At 44.9% G+C, this 22,702-nt stretch overlaps 1 protein-coding gene across 1 annotated transcript in view; it reads left to right on the plus strand.

The window, feature by feature from the left end:
- Positions 1–17,062, plus strand: part of CRELD2 (cysteine rich with EGF like domains 2) — an 82,196-nt gene extending 65,134 nt beyond the window's left edge. Inside the window, exons 9-10 of the mRNA XM_063927130.1 lie at positions 7,560–7,700; positions 16,762–17,062. Coding sequence (XP_063783200.1) covers positions 7,560–7,700; positions 16,762–16,829 — 209 coding nt within the window. The 3' untranslated portion in view covers positions 16,830–17,062. The remainder of the gene's footprint in view (positions 1–7,559; positions 7,701–16,761) is intronic.
- Positions 17,063–22,702: the final 5,640 nt, after the last annotated feature.

Consider the following 22,702-nt stretch of genomic DNA (forward strand, 5'->3'; position numbering starts at 1 on the left):
AAATCGGAGAGTAGATTTCACACACAGAAATAGATACCAGGTGTTGGATGAGGATAGAAATTATAGATCAGAAAATAGAACCATAAGACCCTCTGAAACTGAGGATGAACAGGAATCCACACCGGTCAATCATAATAATTTTTTAGACAAGCGCAGGGGATTCAACACGTGGCACACAAACAAATATCACATGAAGAGAGGAAGAAACAAAGAAGTAGAGGATGCAGAGGAGGAGGGAGACGGAAACAGATTAAAAACGCCCCGCAGAAAATAAAGCACAAAGAAACAGGGAAAGGTATATTTAATCTTTCCAAGAGAGTATTAACAGAGGAAGAGAAGAATTTACTTGAAAAGGGATTAAATTATGCTCCTGTGGCCAAACCTAACCTGTTCCAGCTTTTTGTTGATCTAAATCGGTACATCCGTACATTAAGTAGGAAAAGGTATTTTGCCCTCAAAGCTTTAAAAAATAGCAAAAATGATGAAATGCCCATAATATTGGATGAGGATGATTCTAATGCGTTGGAGATCCTCGAATATCTGGAGCAGGAAGGAGCCACAGAGAGACCCATAATAGAAAGTAAGATTCCTATCTATGATGTAAAGAATCATTTATTTAAAAAGAAAACAGATTTTTACCCTTTAGCTTACAAGGGGCCATATGTGGATAGCTTTTATAAAGCCACACTGGCCAACTTTAGGGACATCTGTGAAAAATCGGAGGAGTGCAAATATTGGGATAACTTGACCCCTGGGGAACGAAAAGCCCTAAAAACATTACAAGGGGACACATCAATTATAATAAAATCTGCAGATAAGGGCGGTGGGGTTGTAATCCTAAACACGGAGGATTACACCTCAGAGTGTTATAGACAGCTACGAGATGGGCATTTCTATCAGAGCATAGATTCAAACCCCACCGTCCTATTCCAAAAACAACTTAATGAATTATTAGACTTTGCATATGAGGAGGGCTCTATATCAAGAGAAACTCAAAACTTTTTATTTTGTGCACACCCCATCACACCCACTTTTTATGTGTTACCTAAAATTCATAAGTCACTTATTAATCCACCGGGTCGACCTATAATTTCGGGGGTGGGATCACTCACTAATAATTTGTCCTTTTTTGTTGATCACTATTTGCAGGGACACGTGGAGGGTCTTAGATCACACATAAAAGACACACAACATTTTTTGAATGTTATTAACACGATTGTGTGGAAAAACAATTATTATTTACTAACTTGTGATGTCGAGGCATTATACTCGAACATACCACACGACAAAGGAATATCTGCGGTTGAGTATTATTTAAAACAAAGTGATCTTGTGGACTCTCTACGTGTCTTTATTTTAAAAGCAATTAAATTTATTTTATCACATAATTATTTTATGTTTGACACTCATTATTATTTGCAGACACGGGGTGCGGCCATGGGGGCCAGATTCGCTCCGAGTCTCGCAAACCTATACATGGGTAAGTTTGAGGAGGAACATGTGTGGGGTAGTGGACTCGGGGCGGATCTGATCTACTATGGCCGGTATATAGATGATTTGTTTATTGTTTGGGGTGGCACATTAGATTCACTACAATTGTTCACAAATAGTTTAAATAACAATGAGTATGGATTAAAATTCACGTTTAATTTTAGTAAAAGCAACATTAGTTTTCTTGATATAGAGCTGACAATTGAGCAGGAAAAACTGGTTACAAAAACATTTAATAAAGAAGTAGATCATAATAAATATCTTAATTACCAAAGTTCCCATAAACAGTGTTGGAAGGACAATATCCCCAGGGGTCAATTTGTACGTCTAAGACGCAATTGCACCTCCATTACTACCTATAGAATGCAAGCTACTACACTTATGGAATCATTTTCTAAACAAGGTTACCCTCAAGATTTATTAGAAAAAGCATTTTTAGAAGCCGAAAAAATGCAAAGAGAACAATTACTTGTACCTAAGAACAAGAAAGAAAAAGGTCATGCAATAGGTAATAAGAATGATAGAAGCATGGCATTCATTACACAATATAACAGTTGTGCACACAAAATCAGTCAAGTAATAAGGAAAAATACTTCGTTGTTACTCTTGGATGATGTATTGAAGCCACTTATAAATCCGAAAGGATCTATGATCTTTAGGAAGGCTGACAATTTGCGTAAAAAATTAGTACCAAGCCATTTTGTTAAGGAAAGGACATCTACTTCCAAAATACAGAATACATGGCTCCCCGTACGACCAATAGGATATCATAAGTGCGGCAAAGCTAACTGTCAGTCTTGTGTTAATATACCTAAAAAAAGTGTTAATTATAAATCCCATACAACAGGGGAAATATATCCCATTAAAGATTTCATTAATTGTACCTCTACATTTGTTATATATTTAATTTCCTGTCAATGTGGAAAACAATATGTGGGGCGGACTACAAGAACCCTGCATATAAGATTTATGGAGCATAGGAGGAATATCATCAGAGGAGCCAAACATCCCCTGTCAGATCATGTGATACAGTGTCAAAAGGCAAGATGGGAGAACATGACCATGATAGGTATTGAACACATTAAAACTACAAGTAGAGGAGGTGATCGTTTTAACAGGCTCCGTAGGCGTGAGGCCTACTGGATTTTTCTTTTGGACACCATGGTTCCCCTAGGCCTGAATGACACGGTTGAACTAAATGGAGTATAGAGAGGACAAGGAATCTGTCCACTAATAAATGCACACACATGTGTTTATATGTTCATTTATGCACATGTGTGTGTATATATACAAACTAAGGAATATGTACATGTGGGACTCCTAGGATACATTAGAACTAGAAGACCTAGTATAATATTTATTGAATAAGTATAGACCTAAATAAATAAATAAACAATGGTGGAGAGATATATATTGTTTATGAGATTTTGACAATTGATAGGAATTCTTTATAAATACTAACAAAATCAGTGGAGTTTTTTAAATGAAGAAACAAATGCATTATTATTTTTTCATGCTAACTAAATAATAATAATTAAAATCATTTATTTATATAAATACAAAAGGAAAGAAATGAAAAAATATAAATGCAAAAGAATGTAATTATTATAGCTGTGTAGCAATACATGTGATATTGGCAATACAAAATAGTGTATTCTAAAAAATCGTTTTTATATGTGTCTTTTTAAATATTTGAATTGCATATTATGCTTTTATATATGTATATATAAAGTGCTTCCCAGGTAATATGGAAAGGAATATTTAATGAAATTAAGATAGGACATGTGTCTGGGGAGAAAAGGAATAATCAACTAATTGAATGCACATGGACATACCAATGTAATGGGTATTTAATGAGGAGAAGTTAGTGGAGAAAGTTTATGACACTGAGGAAGCCGCCGATATTCACTAATAGGCGGAGAAACGCGTCTGTCAGCATCTCCGGTCACAGCACACTGCAGACCGAGTTCATCAGTCGGCCAGCTGAACACAGTCCCTGTGGAGGTGAGAAAAATCCCTCCATCAACCGCACACGGACTCCGGATAAGGCCGAGGGTGGTGCACACCGGCCGGGAGGAAAAAGCAAACACACCGTGGATACGAGCGGACACCTGTTCAACTCCAATTAAAGGCATACATTCAGCCAGGAGAAGCATCTCTACCATTGCGTCTGAACAGAGGTTTCAATACGGTACTTTTCAATTATACACTGTGGTACAGTGACCATATTCATATCAGCTTTCTTTCATAAACTGCAATTAATATCCGTTATAAATCAACAACAGGACTGTCTAATTTATTCTTCATATACGCACTCCATTAATTTGGAACGCACGGACATAAGCATTGCCTAATATTGTTACAAAGACACACGATTACCATCTGCCTGAGCATAATAGTAACAAAATATCTGAGGATAAGAAGAGGATCCTCGGGCTAATATATTATGTGCATTGTTATAAACTTAGATATAGTATAAATTAGAGTCATCATACTCACAATATGCAGATGAAAAGTTATGTCTAGAATATTATTAATTTTATTGTAATATTTTATTATTTTTCTTGTGTATTGCCGGCCGGCACTGAATACATTTAATGTGCTTTTAGTAAAAATTGAAATGAATGAAAAATAAAATCCACATCAGATGTGATTAGCGCTTTCTCATTTTTTGATCTTCTTGTTCTACTTCAGGGGTGAAATACCAATTACCCCTGAGAGAGCTGCTTACACACCTGTATAATCATAGCGCCAGGAGTTTTTCTTTTGCTAAACAATCCTGGGCTGCCAGTCAGCCTGCTTCCACACAGGACAAGCCTGCAGCATGACGGGACGGGCCTCCCCCTGGGGGGACCCCAGGGTGGGAGGCCGACTTCTGCAGTTAACCCAGGTCTGGTTAAGGACCACTTCAGACGTGTGGGTGCAGGAAGTTGTCTCACGGGTACTCTGTCTCCTTCAAGAGATGTCCCCCTCGCCAGTACTGCACAACTGTCATTCCATCGAACCGGTTTAAGGCGCAAGCTCTACACTTGGTTGTACAATGCCTGCTGGAGGCAGGATTGGTGGTGCCTATCTCTCAAAGAGGAAGGGGCTACTACCCAACCCTGTTTCTAGTTCCGAAACCCAATGGGTCTTTCCGGCCTATTCTCAACCTCAAGTCACTGAACAAATTTGTGAGAGTTTCCAAGTTCCGTATGGAAACACTGTGCTCTATTGTACTGGCCATAGAACCTGGGGACTACATGGTATCCCTGGATATACAGGATGCTTACCTGCATATACCTATTGCCATTTCACATTAGCAATATCTGCGGTTTGCTATTGGCAACCTCCATTATCAATTCAGGGCTTTGCCGTTTGGCCTAGCCACAGCCCCTCGGATTTTCACCTAGGTCATGGCCGTGATGACAGCTCATCTCCATCAACAGGGAATCGGGATCTTGCCGTATCTGGACGACCTGCTGATCCTGGCAAGCTCCCAAGATGTCATCCTGAGTCATCTCCAGCTGACGGTGCAATTCTTCTCAGCCCACGGGTGGCTGATCAATTGGAAAAAGTCCTCCCTTGTCCCTACGCGGCGCATGGTGCACCTGGGGGCTCTACTGGATACAGACAGCCAGAGGCTGTTTCTGTCTCCAGCGAAGGCTGTTTCTGTCTCCAGCGAAGGTCCTGAGGCTTCAGGACAGGATCAGATACTTCCTCTCTCGCCCAAGAGTATCCCTTAACTCGGCGATGCAAGTATTAGGCCTGATGGTGTCGTCTTTCGACATGGTGGAGTATGCTCAATTCCATTCTCGTCCTCTCCAACGGTTAATCCTCTCCAAGTGGGACGGTCTACCTCAGCGGATCAGGTCTCAAATTATATTCCTGACTCCAGAGCTCCGCTTGTCTCTAGCCTGGTAGCTCCAGGATCAACAGTTGAGCAGGGGCCGTCCCGTCTGGATTCCTCACTGGGTCCTCTTGACTACGGATGCCAGTCTAAGGGGCTGGGACGCGGTGTTCGAGCAACATTCTCTTCAGGGTTGTTGGCCCAAGAAGGAGTCTTTCCTCCCCATCAACATTCTGCAACTGCGGGCAGTGTTCAATGCATTGACGCTGGCCCTGCCTCTGGTAAGGAACAGGCACAAGCTTATGCGCATGCTGGTCTCCCAGCTCCTGCTGCTATCAAGGCCCATTCTACTCGGTCTATTGGACCTTCTTGGGCGGTCCCGACATGGCGCATCCGCTGAACAATTGTGCAAGGCGGCTTCGTGGTCCTCTGAACACGTTCATGAAGTTCTATGAATTTAATACTTCCGCCTCCCAGGATGCTTCCTTTGGATGTTGGGTTCTCGTGCCCACTACAGTGCATCCCCTCCCATGAGGAACTGCTTTAGGACATCCACAATGTTATTCCCTGTGGAATCCCAGTGTACCCTGCAGTAGAAAAGGAGATTTATGGTAAGACTTACCATGGTTAAATCTTTCTTTTAATTGTGAGGAAACCTTTTGCCGGTAACTTCCCACTGAAGGACAGAACAGCCACCTTTAGCCCAAATGACTAAAAAGAGTGCACATTTAAAATGTAAAGCACTTTCAAGGCTTTTTTTACGGGTTTTTCATGTATACTAATGTTATTAGAAGTTCAATTATATAAACCAATTTGACCTGTCCGATTAGCACATTATTATACTTAACAATACGAAAGTCACGGTAAAAATAAATGCGCTCTTAAGAAAAAAAAGTACAGTTTATTACAATCAAACAATAAAAAATTGTCAGTTTCTAAGCAAGGGAAATTGCATAGAGCTCTGTGCATAATGTGACAGTCTCACTTCGCTACAGGACTCTGTAGGACATTAGTATGCCCAGTGAACAGATCACATTTATTGATATGATATGCCCAAGAGTTCTTTGAAATAGCTCAGTGATGCAACTTGATTAACCCCTTTGCTGTGGAGGACAAGTGGGGCTTGTCCTCCACATATACATTAAGACTGCGTAGTAAGAGCATGACTTTTCCTCCAGAGCGATGGGGTGCGGTTGAGAAATAATATACAAAAATAAAAACATCTTACCTCCCCCAGTCTTGATGGTAGAGGGAGAGCACAGGCATCTTGTAATGCACTTGGTCAAATGAGGTCACCTCCGTTTCAAAAAAAAAAAAAAGATGAAAAATATGGAGTAGGAACTTTGTCCCTATTTCTCCCCAACCATAGTAACCACAGGGATATGCCCACATAAAAGGTATCGCCTGGTGATTGGTGTGATAGCAAGATAATATCGCCTACAATACAGAAAAGTCATGTGAGTCCAGGGATGAGAGAAGTTATCACCCTAACCTGGATTTCATTAAAACTCACAACACCCCCGGTAGCGTTTGTCCAGTGATCCCCTGAAAATAGCACCCTGTGTATCAGGAAAAACCTATATTTTCATATTGGCATTAGGTGACAGTGCACCAGATGGCTTTTCTTTCTATATTACAGGATTAGCAAATGCTTATTACTTTGCTGTTATAACTAAAGGACTATGGACATCAGATGCAGTTTTGCTAATTTAGCAGAACTGCAACTGCTAACACTCACTTATACAGGGCCGCCCAGCCTGCTAATTTGCAGCCAGTTATGCATTGCATTGCGACAGCATCGCAGACCCGGCAAAATAAGAGTAGTCCCCTGGCTGCAAAGGCAGGTGCACCGTCGCCATGTTTTTTCTCGCAGCGGACACGCGTGACATTATGCGGCCACCTGGAAAATGTCCCGAACCCGTCCACATTTCGTCAACATGCCCCCGCAGCATCACACCACGCCCTGCGAACGCCTCTTCCTATCAATCAGGCAGAGACATTTGCATTAATGCAATGTAATTGCATCACCCGGGCCATGCACACACAGAACTTGCCCTGCCTGTGTGCACTGGCCCAAAAGTCCGGAAAATGCGATCACATCGCATTACCGATTGATGCTGAATGAGGCCCTATATACTTGTGTACACTCTTTGTGTTTATTTTACATGTTACAATCATTATTTTCTGCTGCTATTTTCTTGTGTACTTATTAACGTCTATATATATTTTTCCTTTTCAGATATTAATGAGTGTGAGAATTCAGAGAATGTGTGTACATCTGAAAATGAGGATTGTTTGAACACACGTGGTAGCTATAAATGTGTTTGTGCTGAAGGGTTTGAAGAGAAGGATGGAAATTGTGTAGAGAGTTTAAAAACAGGTAATGTTAATCAAAATGTGGTATTTAGAGCGAACATTGATTTACAAAACAATTTGTGTCTGTTAGTTCTGATTATAGCAATGGTGGTAAGAGTCCAATACTGCCCACCATGACCAAAGGATAAGACTGGAGAAATATAACTTTATTCCATCCTAACATACAAGAGTGGATTATGCTGTGGTCTATATCCTCACCCTATATGATACACTCCTGACCCCAAACAGCCTCCTCGTGCATACTAGTTGCATCACATTGCGACTAGTGCCCCTTTCACACATCGGAACCAGGAAATTGCCAGGTCTAGCAGCTGGCAAATTCCTGTGTCTCCATCCCCAACCCTGGTAAAAAGTTAGTGTGAAAAGGGGTATAAGACGCGTTTCAGCCCAAAAAAAACAAAACACCTGACACTAGCAGAGTCTTACGGGACCTTGCGTGCCATTTGGGGCTGTTTGGTGTGAGCAAAGATGTATGGAGACCTATCTGTATGCAGATCAACCGGTATAGTTTGCCCGATAATTGCCTAGGTGTATGCCAGAGCGTTAGCCCAAAAATGGGTTTAAACGCACTTGTAACGGTTGGATTGGGAGGCCAGGATTTTTAGTCCAACCTCATAATTACCTTGAAGAAAGCACACACTGAGCTCAGAGTGTACAGGGGGCACACTGATGTGATTGTCGCTTAGAGGTTTGGCGCATTTATCGGCTTAACTGATAGGGAGAGCTCTAGGCAGTCCTTCTGTCTGGGAATTGATCAAAAAAAGAAAATGTACTTTTATTGGTATTGATGCATAGGTGCTGCTCACCATAACATCCACGGAGATTCTAGTGTCTGGTCCCTGTGAGTTATAGCCCTTCAGTTGTTTTCAAAAATGTTTCAAAGTCTTTTGAAAACTGCACATATAGGGACCAATACATTGGGAAAGTCTGGATCAGACCTATACTGTGCCCATTTTGTTTTTGGTGCACCTTAGCACTTATTGTTTTTAACATTAATGTGTAAGTGTATATTTAGACAGTGCTGCGTGCTCCTCTTAACCACTTAACAGATTTTCTCTGACGTCCTAGTGGATGCTGGGGACTCCGTAAGGACCATGGGGAATAGACGGCTCCGCAGGAGACTGGGCACATCTAAAGAAAGATTTAGGACTATCTGGTGTGCACTGGCTCCTCCCCCTATGACCCTCCTCCAAGCCTCAGTTAGATTTCTGTGCCCGGCTGAGCTGGATGCACACTAGGGGCTCTCCTGAGCTCCTAGGAAGAAAGTGTTTGTTAGGTTTTTTATTTTCAGTGAGACCTGCTGGCAACAGGCTCACTGCATCGAGGGACTAAGGGGAGAAGAAGCGAACCTACCTAAGTGGTGGTAGCTTGGGCTTCTTAGGCTACTGGACACCATTAGCTCCAGAGGGATCGAACACAGGACCCGACCTCGTCGTCCGTTCCCGGAGCCGCGCCGCCGTCCCCCTTACAGAGCCAGAAGCAAGAAGGTGGTCCGGAAAATCGGCGGCTGAAGACTTCTGTCTTCTCCAAGGTAGCGCACAGCACTGCAGCTGTGCGCCATTGCTCCTCATGCACACCACACACTGCGGTCACTGATGGGTGCAGGGCGCTGGGGGGGGGGCGCCCTGAGCAGCAATACTGACACCTTGGCTGGCAAACTGGCACCATATATAGCCCCAGAGGCTATATAGGTGCTTTTTAACCCCTGCCAGAATCCATAAAAATGCGGGAGAAAGTCAGCGAAAAAGGGGCGGAGCTATCTCCTTTAGCACACTGGCGCCATTTTTCCCTCACAGCTCCGTTGGAGGGAAGCTCCCTGGCTCTCCCCTGCAGTCCTGCACTACAGAAAGGTTTAAAAAGAGAGGGGGGGCACAATTTAGGCGCAGTATACAATATATATAGGCAGCTATAAGGGAAAACACTCTTTATATGTGATATCCCTGTGATATATAGCGCCCTGGTGTGTGCTGGCATACTCTCCCTCTGTCTCCCCAAAGGGCTTTGTGGGGTCCTGTCCTCTGTCAGAGCATTCCCTGTGTGTGTGTGCTGTGTGTCGGTACGGCTGTGTCGACATGTATGAGGAGGATAATGATGTGGAGGCGGAGCGAATGCCTGTAAATTTGATGTCACCCCCTGCGGGATCGACACCGGTGTGGTTGGACTTATGGAAGGATTACGTGAAAGTGTCAACTCCTTACACAAAAGGTCGACGACACAGAACAGCCGGCTACTCAGCTTGTGCCTGTTCCAGCGTCTCAAATGTCATGGGGGGCTCTAAAAACGCCCGCTACCTCAGATGGCAGAAACAGATGTCGACACGGATACCGACTCCAGTGTCGACGACGATGAGACTAGTGTACCCTCCAAATAAGTCCACCCGTTACATGATTGAGGCAATGAAAAATGTATTACACATTTATGATAATACCCCAGGTACCACATAAAAGGGTATTATGTTTGGTGAGAGAAAACTACCAGTAGTTTTTCCTGCATCTGAGAAATTAAATGAGGTGTGTGAGGAAGCGTGGTCTTCCCCTGGTAAGAAATTGATAATTTCTAAACGGTTATTGGCAGCGTACCCTTTCCTGCCAGAGGATAGGTAACGTTGGGAAACACCCCACAGGGTAGATACAGCGCTTACACGCTTATCAGAAAAGGTGGCACTACCGTCTCCGGATACGGCCGCCTGAAGGAACCTGCTGATAAAAAGCAGGGGGTTACCCTGAAAGGTATAGTCACACACTCGGGCAGTATATTGCGACCAGCCTTTGCTTCGGCATGGATGTGCAGTGCTCCCGCTGCGTGGTCAGATTCCCTGTCGGAAAATAACTATGGATAGGGACAATATTGTGCTGACAATAGAGCATATAAAAGACGTGGTCTAATACATGCGTGATGCACAGAGGGATATTTGCCGGCTGGCATCAAAAATAAGCGCTAGGTCCATTGCCGCCAGACGGGGGGGTTATGGACTCTGCAATGGTCAGGCGATGCCGACTCGAATCGGCACATGGAAGTTTTGCCCTATAAGGGGGTAAAACTGTTTGGGGATGGTCTTTCAGACCTCGTTTCCACAGCTACTGCTGGGAAATCGACTTTTTTGCCATAGGCTACCCCACAACAAAAGAAAGCACCGTATCATCAAGTACAGTCCTTTCGGCCCCAGAAAAGCAAGAGGGCTAGAGGCTCATCCTTTCTGCCGAGAGGCAAAGGTAGAGGAAAAAGCTGCAGCACACAGCTAGTTCCCAAGAGCAGAAGTCCTCCCTGCGTCCGGTAAGTCCACAGCATGACGCTGGGGCTGCTCAGGCGGACCCGGGTACGGTGGGGGCCCGTCTCAGAAATTTCAGCGCCCAGTGGGCTCTCACATGGATCCCTGGGTCCTTCAAGTAGTATCTCAGGGTTACAGGCTGGAGTTCGAGACGTTCTTCCCCCCGCCGTTTCCTAAAATCTGCCTTACCGGCACCTCCCTCTGCCAGGGAGGCGGTGTTGGTGGCTATTCAACACTATAATCACAACAAGTGATTGTCAAGGTGCCCCTCCTTCAGCAAGGAAGGGGTTACTATTCCACAATGGTTGTGGTACCGAAACAGAACGGTTCGGTGAGACCCATCTTAAAATTAAAATACTTGAACTTTTATATCAGAAGATTCAAGTTCAAGATGGAATCGCTCAGGGCGGTTATTACGAGCCTGGACGAGGGGGATTACAGGGTCTCACTGGACATCAAGGATGCGTACCTGCATGTCCCCATTTACCCTCCTCACCAGGAGTACCTCAGATGTGTGGTACAGGACTGTCACTATCAGTTCCAGACGCTGCCGTTGGAGTTGTCCACGGCACCGAAGGTCTTTACCAAGGTAATGGCCGAAATGATGATACTCCTTCGCAAGAAGGAAGTTTTTATTATCCCGTACTTGGACGATCTCCTGATAAAGGCGAGGTCCAATGAACAGTTGGTAGTGGGGGTAGCACTCTCTCGGGAAGTGCTACAACAGCACGACTGGATTCTCAATATTCCAAAGTCACAGCTGGTCCCGACGACACGTCTTCTGTTCCTGGGAATGATTCTGGACACAGACCAGAAAAGAGTGTTTCTTCCAGTGGAAGCACACGAGTCCTGGAAAAAAAAAAAAAAATGGTAGCTTCGTACGAAGCATAATTCCATTCGGAAGGTTCCATGCAAGGACGTTCCAGTGGGACCTGTGGGACAAATGGTCCGGGTCCCATCTACAGATACAACAGCGGATAACCCTGTCGGCAAGAAACAGGGTGTCGCTGCTGTGGTGGCTGCAGAGGGCTCATCTACTAGAGGGCCGCAGATTCGGAATACAGGACTGGGTCCTGGTGACCACGGAGGACAGCCTTCGGGGCTGGGGTGCAGTCACACAGGGAAGAAATTTCCAAAGGAGATTTCGCTTCACATAAATATTCTGGAATTAAGGGCCATTTACAATGCCCTAAGCCAAGCAAGGCCCCTGCTTCAGAACCAGCCGGTACTGATCCAATCAGACAACATCACGGCGGTCGCCCATGTAAACAGACAGGGCGGCACAAGAAGCAGGATGGCGATGGCAGAAGCCACAAGGATTCTCCGATGGGCGACCTACACCCGGGAGAATGGGGACTTCTTCCAGAAGTTTTCCAAATGCGGGTAAACCGTTGGGAATGACCACGGGTGGACATGATGGCGTCCCGCCTCAACAAAAAGTTGAAAAGATATTGCGCCAGGTCAAGGGACCCTCAGGCGATCGCTGTGGACGCGCTAGTGACACCGTGGGTGTACCAGTCGGTTTATGTGTTTCCTCCTCTACCTCTCATACCCAAGGTACTGAGAATAATAAGAATGCGAGGAGTGAAAACCATACTCGTGGTTCTGGATTGGCCAAGAAGAGCTTGGTACCCGGAACTTCAAGAGATGCTGGCAGAGGACCCTTGGCCTCTGCCGCTCAGACAAGACCTGCTGCAGCAGGGACCCTGTCTGTTCCAAGACTTACTGCGGCTGTGTTTGACGGCATGGCGGTTGAACACCGGATCCTAAAGGAAAAGGGTATTCCGGAGGAAGTCATCCCTACCCTGATCAAAGCCAGGAAGGATGTCACCGCAAGACATTATTACCGCATTTGGCGGAAATATGTTGCTTGGTGTGAGGCCATGAAGGCCCCGAAGGAGGAATTTCAACTGGGTCGATTCCTACACTTCCTGCAAGCAGGGGTGACGTTGGGCCTCAAATTGGGGTCCATCAAGGTCCAGATTTCGGCTCTGTCGATTTTCTTCCAGAAAGAACTGGCTTCACTGCCTGAAGTTCAGACTTTTGTCGAAGGAGTTCTGCATATTCAGACTCCTTTTGTGCCCCCAGTGGCACCTTGGGATCTCAATGTGGTTTTGGCATTCCTGAAATCACATTGGTTCGAACCACTTAAGACTGTGGAATTAAAATATCTCACGTGGAAAGTGGTCATACTGTTGGCCCTGGCTTCGGCCAGGCGGGTTCAGAATTGGCGGCTTTGTCTTGTAAAAGCCCTTATCTGATTTTCCAGATGGATAGGGCAGAATTGAGGACTCGTCCTCAGTTTCTCCCGAAGGTGGTCTCAGCTTTTCACTTGAACCAACCTATTGTGGTGCCTGCGGCTACTAGGGACTTGGAGGATTCCAAGTTGCTGGACGTAGTCAGGGCCCTGAAAATTTATGTTTCCAGGACGGCTGGAGTCAGAAAAACTGACTCGCTGTTTATCCTGTATGCACCCAACAAGCTGGGTGCTCCTGCTTCTAAGCAGTCTATTGCGCGCTGGATTTGTAGCACTATTCAGCTGGCGCATTCTGCGGTAGGATTACCGCAGCCTAAATCAATAAAAGCCCATTCCACAAGGAAGGTGGGCTCATCTTGGGCGGCTGCCCGAAGGGTCTCGGCTTTACAACTTTGCCGAGCAGCTACTTGGTCAGGGGCAAAAACGTTTGCTAAATTCTACAAATTTGATTCCCTGGCTGAGGAGGACCTGGAGTTCTCTCATTCGGTGCTGCAGAGTCATCCGCACTCTCCCGCCCGTTTGGGAGCTTTGGTATAATCCCCATGGTCCTTACGGAGTCCCCAGCATCCACTAGGACGTCAGAGAAAATAAGATTTTACTCACCGGTAAATCTATTTCTCGTAGTCCGTAGTGGATGCTGGGCGCCCATCCCAAGTGCGGATTGTCTGCAATACCTGTACATAGTTATTGTTACAAAAATCGGGTTTTGTTGTGAGCCATCTCTTCAGAGGCTCCATTTGTTATCATACTGTTAACCGGGGTTCCTATCACGTGTTATATGGTGTGATTGGTGTGGCTGGTATGAGTCTTACCCGGGATTCAAAAATCCTTCCTTATTGTGTCAGCTCTTCCGGGCACAGTTCCTAACTGAGGCTTGGAGGAGGGTCATAGGGGGAGGAGCCAGTGCACACCAGATAGTCCTAAATCTTTCTTTAGATGTGCCCTGTCTCCTGCGGGCCATCTATTCCCCATGGTCCTTACGGAGTCCCCAGCATCCACTACGGACTACGAGAAATAGATTTACCGGTGAGTAAAATCTTATTATTTTTCCCTTCAGAACTGTTCATAACATTGTTTTTATGTAATATAGTTTAAAAAGTCTTTTTTTTTTTTTTTTTTAATGGTCAAATATTATATTATGCACATCTGCAGAACAGATCTCCTTTCACAAAACTGGGGGACACATCAGTCCCTATATCCCTACAGGTAGCACTAGAACTGAGATGTATTAACATCTCAGATGAGTAAGAGGAGGAGTGAAAACACTATGATGAGCTGTCTCTCCCCCACAGCCGGCTCACTGGGCATGCATGAGATCTTGCATGTATCCCAGAGCCGGCACGCGCCGTAGCCAGGGGTTGCACTGTCCTTGCTGTGTATATAGGCAACAACACCTGCGGATTTCGAAATCAATAGCTGCAGATGTTGTAACGGCCAGTCATACATTGCCTGTCACATCAAAGTGCTATCTTGTAGATAGCAGTGCCGATATGGACAGGGGCATATAGTGCCCCTGCCTCCTTGCACATACCGCCACTGTCATACATGGGGGAGAAACGGTATCAATGCACATAATGTGAGCTGTTACCACTTCTCTGCTGTTTAATGCATCTATGCCACAGTGCCTAAGTTTGGTTATGATTAGTAATGTTTTTAAATGTACTCTGTCTCTCATTTCTATTGTTGTCAACATTTCTTCAATTGAAAGTGTTTGATAATTTGTTGTCTTATGATATAGCACAGGGTTTCTCAAACACTGTCCTTAAAGCCCTAGCAGTGCAGATTTGAAGGAAATCCATGCTTGTACATAGAACAGTGGTTCCCAAACTCTGTCCTCAAGGACCCCAAACAGTTAATGTTTTCCAGGACGCCCAGCAGGGGCAATGTGTATGACAAGCTGCTACATTTGAAAAATCCACAGGTGACCTGGAAAACATAAACCATTAAGGGTCCCTGAGGACTGAGTTTGGAAACCACTGGCATAGATGGTATACTCAAACTGGCTGAGGTACTAATTAAGTCACCTGTGCTTAAGCATGGATATCCTTAAAACCTGAATTGTTAGGGTGCCTTCAGGACTGTGTTTGGGAGCCACTGATATAGTGATTAACTGGTGTCCTGACTAGCCGCCATGGGAAGCTGGAGCAGTCACCTCCCCTGCCCATGCCTCCTAACTGATATCCATGCACAGTAACCATCTGAATGTAGATACGGAGGAAATGTACAAATATTTCCTCTGTTTGTCTTACACGTAGATCCTATATTTTATAAAGTAGCTGAAAAAAATAGTTGATTGCTCATATATTGATTACTATTTTGTCTTGTGGTGTTATTTTTTTTTTGTCTGCAATTAGTTCCTATGTCGTACTATATTTACTGTTGAAAACATCTTCTACATTTAGCTAGATTAAAGTTTTCATTCTCCATATTTTTTTTTCTCAGTACAGTGTTTAGCTTAAGTCTTGGCATTTCTTAGAGTGTAAAGACTTCTTTATAATATAGGTAGCAGGTTAATGTGTTTTGAAACTTTAAATTACATTGCACAAGGGACCCTTTTAAATAAATGTTGACACAAAATGGGTCTGAAGTATATAATGGGACCTATAGACTGTTCTAAGCTTTGAACATTTTGTGGGGTAGAAATGATCATGTACCTATCCACATGGCAAGGAACACCCCTAAAATGAATCCTTTCCATCTCTTTATGTAATGACTATAATCTTGTTATGAAAACTCACATCTCCTTTCTGCCTTACTCCACATAAATGCTACGCCGCTAACCTGCTCCCTATCGCTCAGCCAGATTCCTCCTTTTGCCTATGTTAATTGCTTCTGCTCCATCAGCACTAGGGTGGCCAATTCCAGGATCAGGATTGGCGGGATCCCTGGATTTTAGCTTAAAATTTGCCGGGATTGAATCCCGGGTTTGAAGCTTCCAATCCCGGGATTAGGGCCAATGCTTTGTTTGAATGCCGGGCAGCGTCTGAGCTGTTTCAGCATGCAGCTCAGGCGCAGCCCGGCTCCCCCTATCCCCGGCTGTGTGACTGCGCAGTGTGACATGGTGTTAGAGGACATGCTGAGCAGCACAGCGCAATACTCGCCGCCGGCCCAGAATGACTGTACTCCTGCCGCCGCCTGCTGCCCGGACCCGCTGATAGCACCGCTGCCTGCGCCCGGACCCGCCAACTGCCGGACCTGAGGAGGGTAATTTGTGTTTGTTTGTTTTTTGTGTTTTTTTTTAACCCTAGTCTATCCTGGGATTGACTGTTTTTTCAATCCGAGTCCCGGGATTGAAAGAAACGGCCTGGGATTGGCCTCCCTAGCACTGCTGCCTTGTTCTGTATATCTATGCATCCAAGCATATTTAGATGCATGTGGGTCCAAATATAAATAGTGTAGGTTTATTTTCATTCTTCATTTCATGCTTATCGAGTATAGGTAATATAAAAATAACTTGTATAATTGAAACTTATCGAACAACCTCTGAAAAACTAATGAGATGAAGAAACTTTTATTTTTACTGTATTTTACTTCTTTTAGACGATGAAGAAAAGAACATTACAACTAGTACAGTAAAAGATTCCATGGATGTTCACGAGGACCTCTGATCTACATCAATTTATTAAATATTTTAAGTTATTGAACTCCAGACTCTACACTCAAGATACTGTGGACACTTTGTTATATGAATAACAGGTTTATCAACCTGCTGTACAATCCCTTTTATCTGGTATTCAGATTGGACTTGCCCTAAACACTGCACACATTAATCTTGGTTATAAACTAGATTTGTCTTATATTTTAATATAATACTTTCTAATAAACATTCATTATATGAAAAGGTTTGGTTGCATTTGTTCCTCTTTTTGATTAATAATTAAGTGTTCACTGTAGGTTGTTCTGTATTTCTGTAGATAGTAATTTGCAAAAATAGATTGTGTGTTAAAATGAATGTCAAAATTAGATCTCCTAGAATCGCATTATACTGTATTAAGTCTGGGGGAGTAACTGGTATTGTGGAGTTTTGTGTCATTCTTTCTAATGGATTTGTGTTGCATCAGTATACGCTTACAGAAGGGATGTCATAGTTTACCGGGGATTTCCCGTGTGTGTGTCTAATACGCAAAGCACACAAGCACCACAGAGATAAGTGAACTTTTACTCTAATTGAACCACAGAGGGTAGTGCAAGGTAAACAGGTTGTAATCCGTTAACTGTGGCAGTTGGTGCTTAGCAGCTTTATTGCAGGTCATACTGGTACAAGTATGCAAACTAGTACCCAGGTAGACACTTAAGTATGGCAGATAGATACTGTAGCATAAAGTCCAGAAATCAGTGAAGTGCAGCACATGGGAAGACTGGGATGTAGTAGGTAACTCTCAGTAGCATAATGTAATGAAGGACAAGGGAAACAATGGTATTCAGTAGGTAACGCACCATAGTATAATGTCCATATCTCAGAGAAGTGAAACAAACCAGGAACACTAGACTCAAGCAGGAACAGACAGTAATATAATGTCCATAGGTCATAAGTGCAGCATGTTGTAAGTACCACACAGGTCCAGACACATGGGAATGACTCAACATAGGTTCTCTCTCTAGTGGAAGTCACGGGGAGAGCAGGAAGCAAGGGGCCAGGGTCTTGCACTGTGAGACTGCCACAGAGTACAGTCAAAGGTTAGACTTGATGATCTGGCACAGGAAGGCTTGTGAAGAAGGTTTAAATTAAGAAGTTACAGGTGCTGCCCCTAGCGGCTTCATCAGCTGATTTCCACAGACTTCGCAGACCAGAGTGTGCTAAAAGCACCAGAGACAAGAGCAGCACCATAGGAAGGAAGTGGTATTGCACGAATTGTGACAAAGGAACACAAAGATATGCACATATTTCTCTTACGTCCTAGAAGATGCTGGGGTCCACATTAGTACCATGGGGTATAGACTGGTCCCTTGGGATCCATGGGCTCCTTTAAGAGTTTAATAGTGTGGGCTTTCTCCTCCCTTTATGCCCCCTACCAGACTCTGGTGCAGCCGGTCACCGCTAGGAGTGCTCCTAGGAGTTTCTTTAGTTTATTGTTTTTTTTTAAATAGAGTTATGTACAGGGAGGCTGCTGGCAACAGCCTCCCTGCTTCGTGGGACTTAGGGGGGAGTGGGATCCAACCCTATAGGTTAATGGCTCCTATCTCCGCTGACCGGACACTGAGCTTCTGAGGATGATGATCGCAAGCCCACGAGGCGACCGCTCACTCCCTCAGCACGGCCGCCACCCCCTAACAGAGCCAGAAGATGGAGTGGTGAATATGAAACCGGTGCCCCGGTAAGCGGGTCACCGGCGGGAAATGGCGGCATAAGGGTTGGAGCACAGCCCTGTGAAGCTGTGCTCCGGAGGGCTCAGCGGTACGAGGTTCGGCGCTGTGAGGGGCGCCCTGAGCCAGCACACAGACCCACACTGGTGTTCAGAGGCTAACAGGGGCTAATCTCACTGTTAGCAACCACAGTTACCTCAGGACAGTATAATCTCATCAGCGGGAAGACGTGCCATTACAGGGGGCGGGGCTTCTTCCTCAGAGCGGATCCAGCACTCACCAGCGCCATTTTCTCCCTGCAGATCGCACTACAGAGACGCTGACAGGGAGCGCTGCCCTCCTCTTCACTCCAGATATCCTCTGCGGTACCAGGGTGTATTAGACAAGGGGGGGAAGGGGGAGTGTTATTTTTCACTGTTTGATCTATTTAAGTTATTCAGTCAGTGCCAGGCAATTATCATAACTGCTTACTGGGGTGCTGTGTGTGCTGGCTCCTTATACTCTGTGTCTCTCTCTGAAGGTACTCTGTGGGGAAACTGTGTGTGTGTGTGTGTGTTTTATATATTTCACATTACCATGTCCAGAGACTGTGTGTCTTGTGCTGCAGAGTGTGTATCTTCTCCTGAAGAGTCTATTCCATGTACTTAGGAATGTAATATACTGTCCCAGGCTTCTGAATCCGAACCCCCATGGGTGGCTTCTATCCGGGGAATGATATCCCAGATTTCATCTAGGATAGCTCATAATGAGACTGAAACACAGGTTTGTAGAGGTTTCATCGTATTCAGCTCCCACTGCCTCATCAAAAGCCCCTGGTATGTACCCTAAAAAGCGTGCTCCTGCCCAGATAATGCAAGCTGACACGGACACCGACTTTGATTCAGGGGACGGTGATGGGGATATAGTGGGGGAGGAGGCATCCCTTGCTAAGGGGGTGCAACTCATGATTGAGGCTATTAGGGATATTTTACACATTACTGATAAGGTTCCTGAGCAGGTAGAGGAGGCTTATTTTACTGACAAGAAAGCCTCCCTTACTTTCCCTGCGTCTAAAGAATTAAACGCATTATTTGAGAAAACCCGGAGAAAAAAATTCCAGATTCCAAAGAGGGTTCTCATTGCTTTTCCTTTCCCTGTGGAGGACAGGAAAAAGTGGGAAGACCTGCCTGTAGTAGACGCTACTGTATCTAGATTGTCTAAAAAGGTAGTTTTACCTGTCCCTGGTTCAACCGCATTAAGAGCCGGCTGACCGCAAGATTGAGACTACACTCAAATCTTTATACACAGCTAATGGCGTAGCTTTAAGACCCACTATTACTTGTGCATGGATTTCTAAGGCCATAGTAAAGTGGTCAGGCACATTACTAGAGGAATTAGATTCTATGGATAGAAGTGACATTGAATTGTTTTTACGTCACATACAGGATTCTGCAGGTTTCATGGTGGAGGCCATGAAGGACCTTGGACATCTGAATGCGAGGGCTTCTTACATGGCTGTCTTGGCACGCAGGGGGCTCTGGCTGCGCCAATGGTCTGCGGATGCTGAATCCAAGAAAAGTGTGGAGAATCTACCCTTCACAGGTCCGGCTCTGTTTGGGGAAGCGTTAGATGCGTGGATCTCTTCGGCAACTGCGGGTAAGTCCACTTTTCTTCCCTCTGCACCACCTACGACCGCAAAAGTTAAAAGATCCAAAGCCCCTTCCACTTTCTTTAGAGGAGGTTGGGGCAAATCCAAGAAACCTGCACCAACAGGTTCCCAGGAACAGAAAGCTGTTTCTGCTTCCTCAAAATCCTTGGCATGATGGTGGACCTCCCAGCCTGGAGATCAGGCAGGTGGGAGCAAGACTAAGAAATTTCAGTCATGTCTGGGCGTCCTCAAGCCTGGATCCCTGGGTACAGGATATTGTCACCCAGGGAGGGGTACAGACTGGAGTTTCAAGAGCTCCCACCTCACAGATTCTTCAAATTGGGCTTACCAGCTTCGCTGACAGAAAGTGCTATCCTACAGGAAGCCATTCAAAAATTGCTAAGGTCAAATGTCATTGTTCCAGTTCCACCTCACTTAACAAAAGGTTATTACTCAAACCTGTTTGTGGTACTGAAACCGGATGGTTCGGTCAGGCCAATATTGAACCTGACGTCATTGAACCCTTATTTGAGGGAATTCAAATTCAAGATGGAGTCTCTGAGAATGGTGACCTCAGGTCTGGAGGAGGGGGGATTTCTGGTATCCCTAGATATTAAGGATGCATACCTTCACATTCCGATCTGGCCACCTCATCAGGCTTATCTAAGATTTGCGCTGCTGGACTGTCGCTATCCGTTCCAGGCGCTGCCGTTTGGCCTCTCCACGGCACCGAGGGTGTTCACCAAGGTCATGGTGGAAATGATGCTACTCCTCCGCAAGCAGGGTGTGAACATGATTCCATAGCTGGACGATCTGCTGATAAAAGCGTCTTCCAGGGAAAAGTTGTTACAGAGCAATGTTCTCTCGACTCAATTACTACAGGATCATGGATGGATCCTGAATCTTCCATAGTCGCATTTGGAGCCGACAAGGAGACTGTCCTTCTTGGGGATGATCCTCGACACTGAAGTACAGAGGGTGTTTCTACCGGAAGAGTAAGCGATGGTGATTCAAACAATGGTCCGGGATGTCCTGAAGCCAGCCCGGGTGTCGGTTCATCAGTGCATTCACCTTCTGGGGAAGATGGTGGCCTCTTACGAGGCTCTTCAGTACAGAAGATTTCATGCACGACCCTTCCAACTGGATCTCCTGGACAAGTGGTCAGTATCTCATCTTCACATGCACCAGAGGATATGTCTGTCGCTGAAAGCCAGAATCTTGCTCCTCTGATGGCTGCCAACTTCTCACCTGCTGGAGGGCCGCAGGTTCGGGATTCATAATTGGATTCTTTTAACCATGGATGCAAGTCTCTGAGGTTGGGGAGCAGTCACCCAAGGGGAAAACTTCCAAGGAAGGTGGTCGAGTCTGGAATCCCTCCTTCCGATAAACATTCTGGAACTAAGGGCCGTGTACAACGGTCTTCTACAAGCGGCACATCTTCTAAAAGATCAGGCCATTCAGGTTCAGTCGTACAATGTAACGACGGTGGCTTACATAAACCGACGGAACGAGGTAACAAGGATCATCCTCTGGGCAGAAAAGCACGCGGTGGCACTGTCTGCAATCTTCATTCCGTAAGTGGACAACTGAGAAGCGGACTTCCTCAGTAGACACGATCTCCATCCAGGAGAGTGGGGCCTACACCCGGAGGTGTTCACGGAGGTGACAGGTCTTTGGGGCGTACCTCAAATAGACATGATGGACTCCCGCCTCAACAAGAATTTGAGATAATCTACAACTCTTTCTTTTAAGAGTGTTTCCATCAATTTCCCTACTACTGATGTAAGACTCACTGGTCTGTAGTTGTTTGTCTCTTCCTTGCTTCCACTTTTGTGCATTGGGAGTATGTTCGACTGGAAAAGAGCGAACGTAGTCCCACTGCACAAAAGTGGAAGCAAGGAAGAGGCAAACCACTACAGACCAGTGAGTCTTACATCAGTAGTAGGGAAATTGATGGAAACACTCTTAAAAGAAAGAGTTGTAGATTATCTCAAATCCTGCAAATTACAGGATCCCAAACAGCATGGATTCACTGGGGGGAGATCATGTCAAACAAATCTTACTGACTTTTTTTTTGACTGTGTGACTAAAGTGATGGATAAAAGTGGAGCCTTGGATATAGCTTATCTAGACTTTAGTAAGGCATTTGACACTGTTCCACATCGCAGACTGCTAAATAAACTTGGAAGCTTGGGATTGGATACTAGGATTATTGAATGGATAAGATCTTGGTTGCAGGATAGAAAACAGAGAGCTGTGGTAAATGGAGTGCATTCACAGGAGGGAAATATTACCAGTGGAGTACCCGAGGGATCAAGTGCTTTTTTATATCTTTACTGATGACATTGCAAATGGCATTAAAGGGAAAGTATGCCTTTTTGCCGATGACACAAAGGTATGCAACAAGGTAGACACACCAGGTGGGGTAAGACAAATGACTGAGGATCTAGGTAGACTAGAGGAATGGTCAAGAGTGTGGCAATTACAGTTTAATGGCCAAAAATGCAAAATCATGCACTTGGGTCTCAATCTAAAGGCTAAATATAGTAT

This window comes from Pseudophryne corroboree, chromosome 6 (assembly GCF_028390025.1).
Source record: "Pseudophryne corroboree isolate aPseCor3 chromosome 6, aPseCor3.hap2, whole genome shotgun sequence".
Lineage (NCBI taxonomy): Eukaryota > Metazoa > Chordata > Amphibia > Anura > Myobatrachidae > Pseudophryne > Pseudophryne corroboree.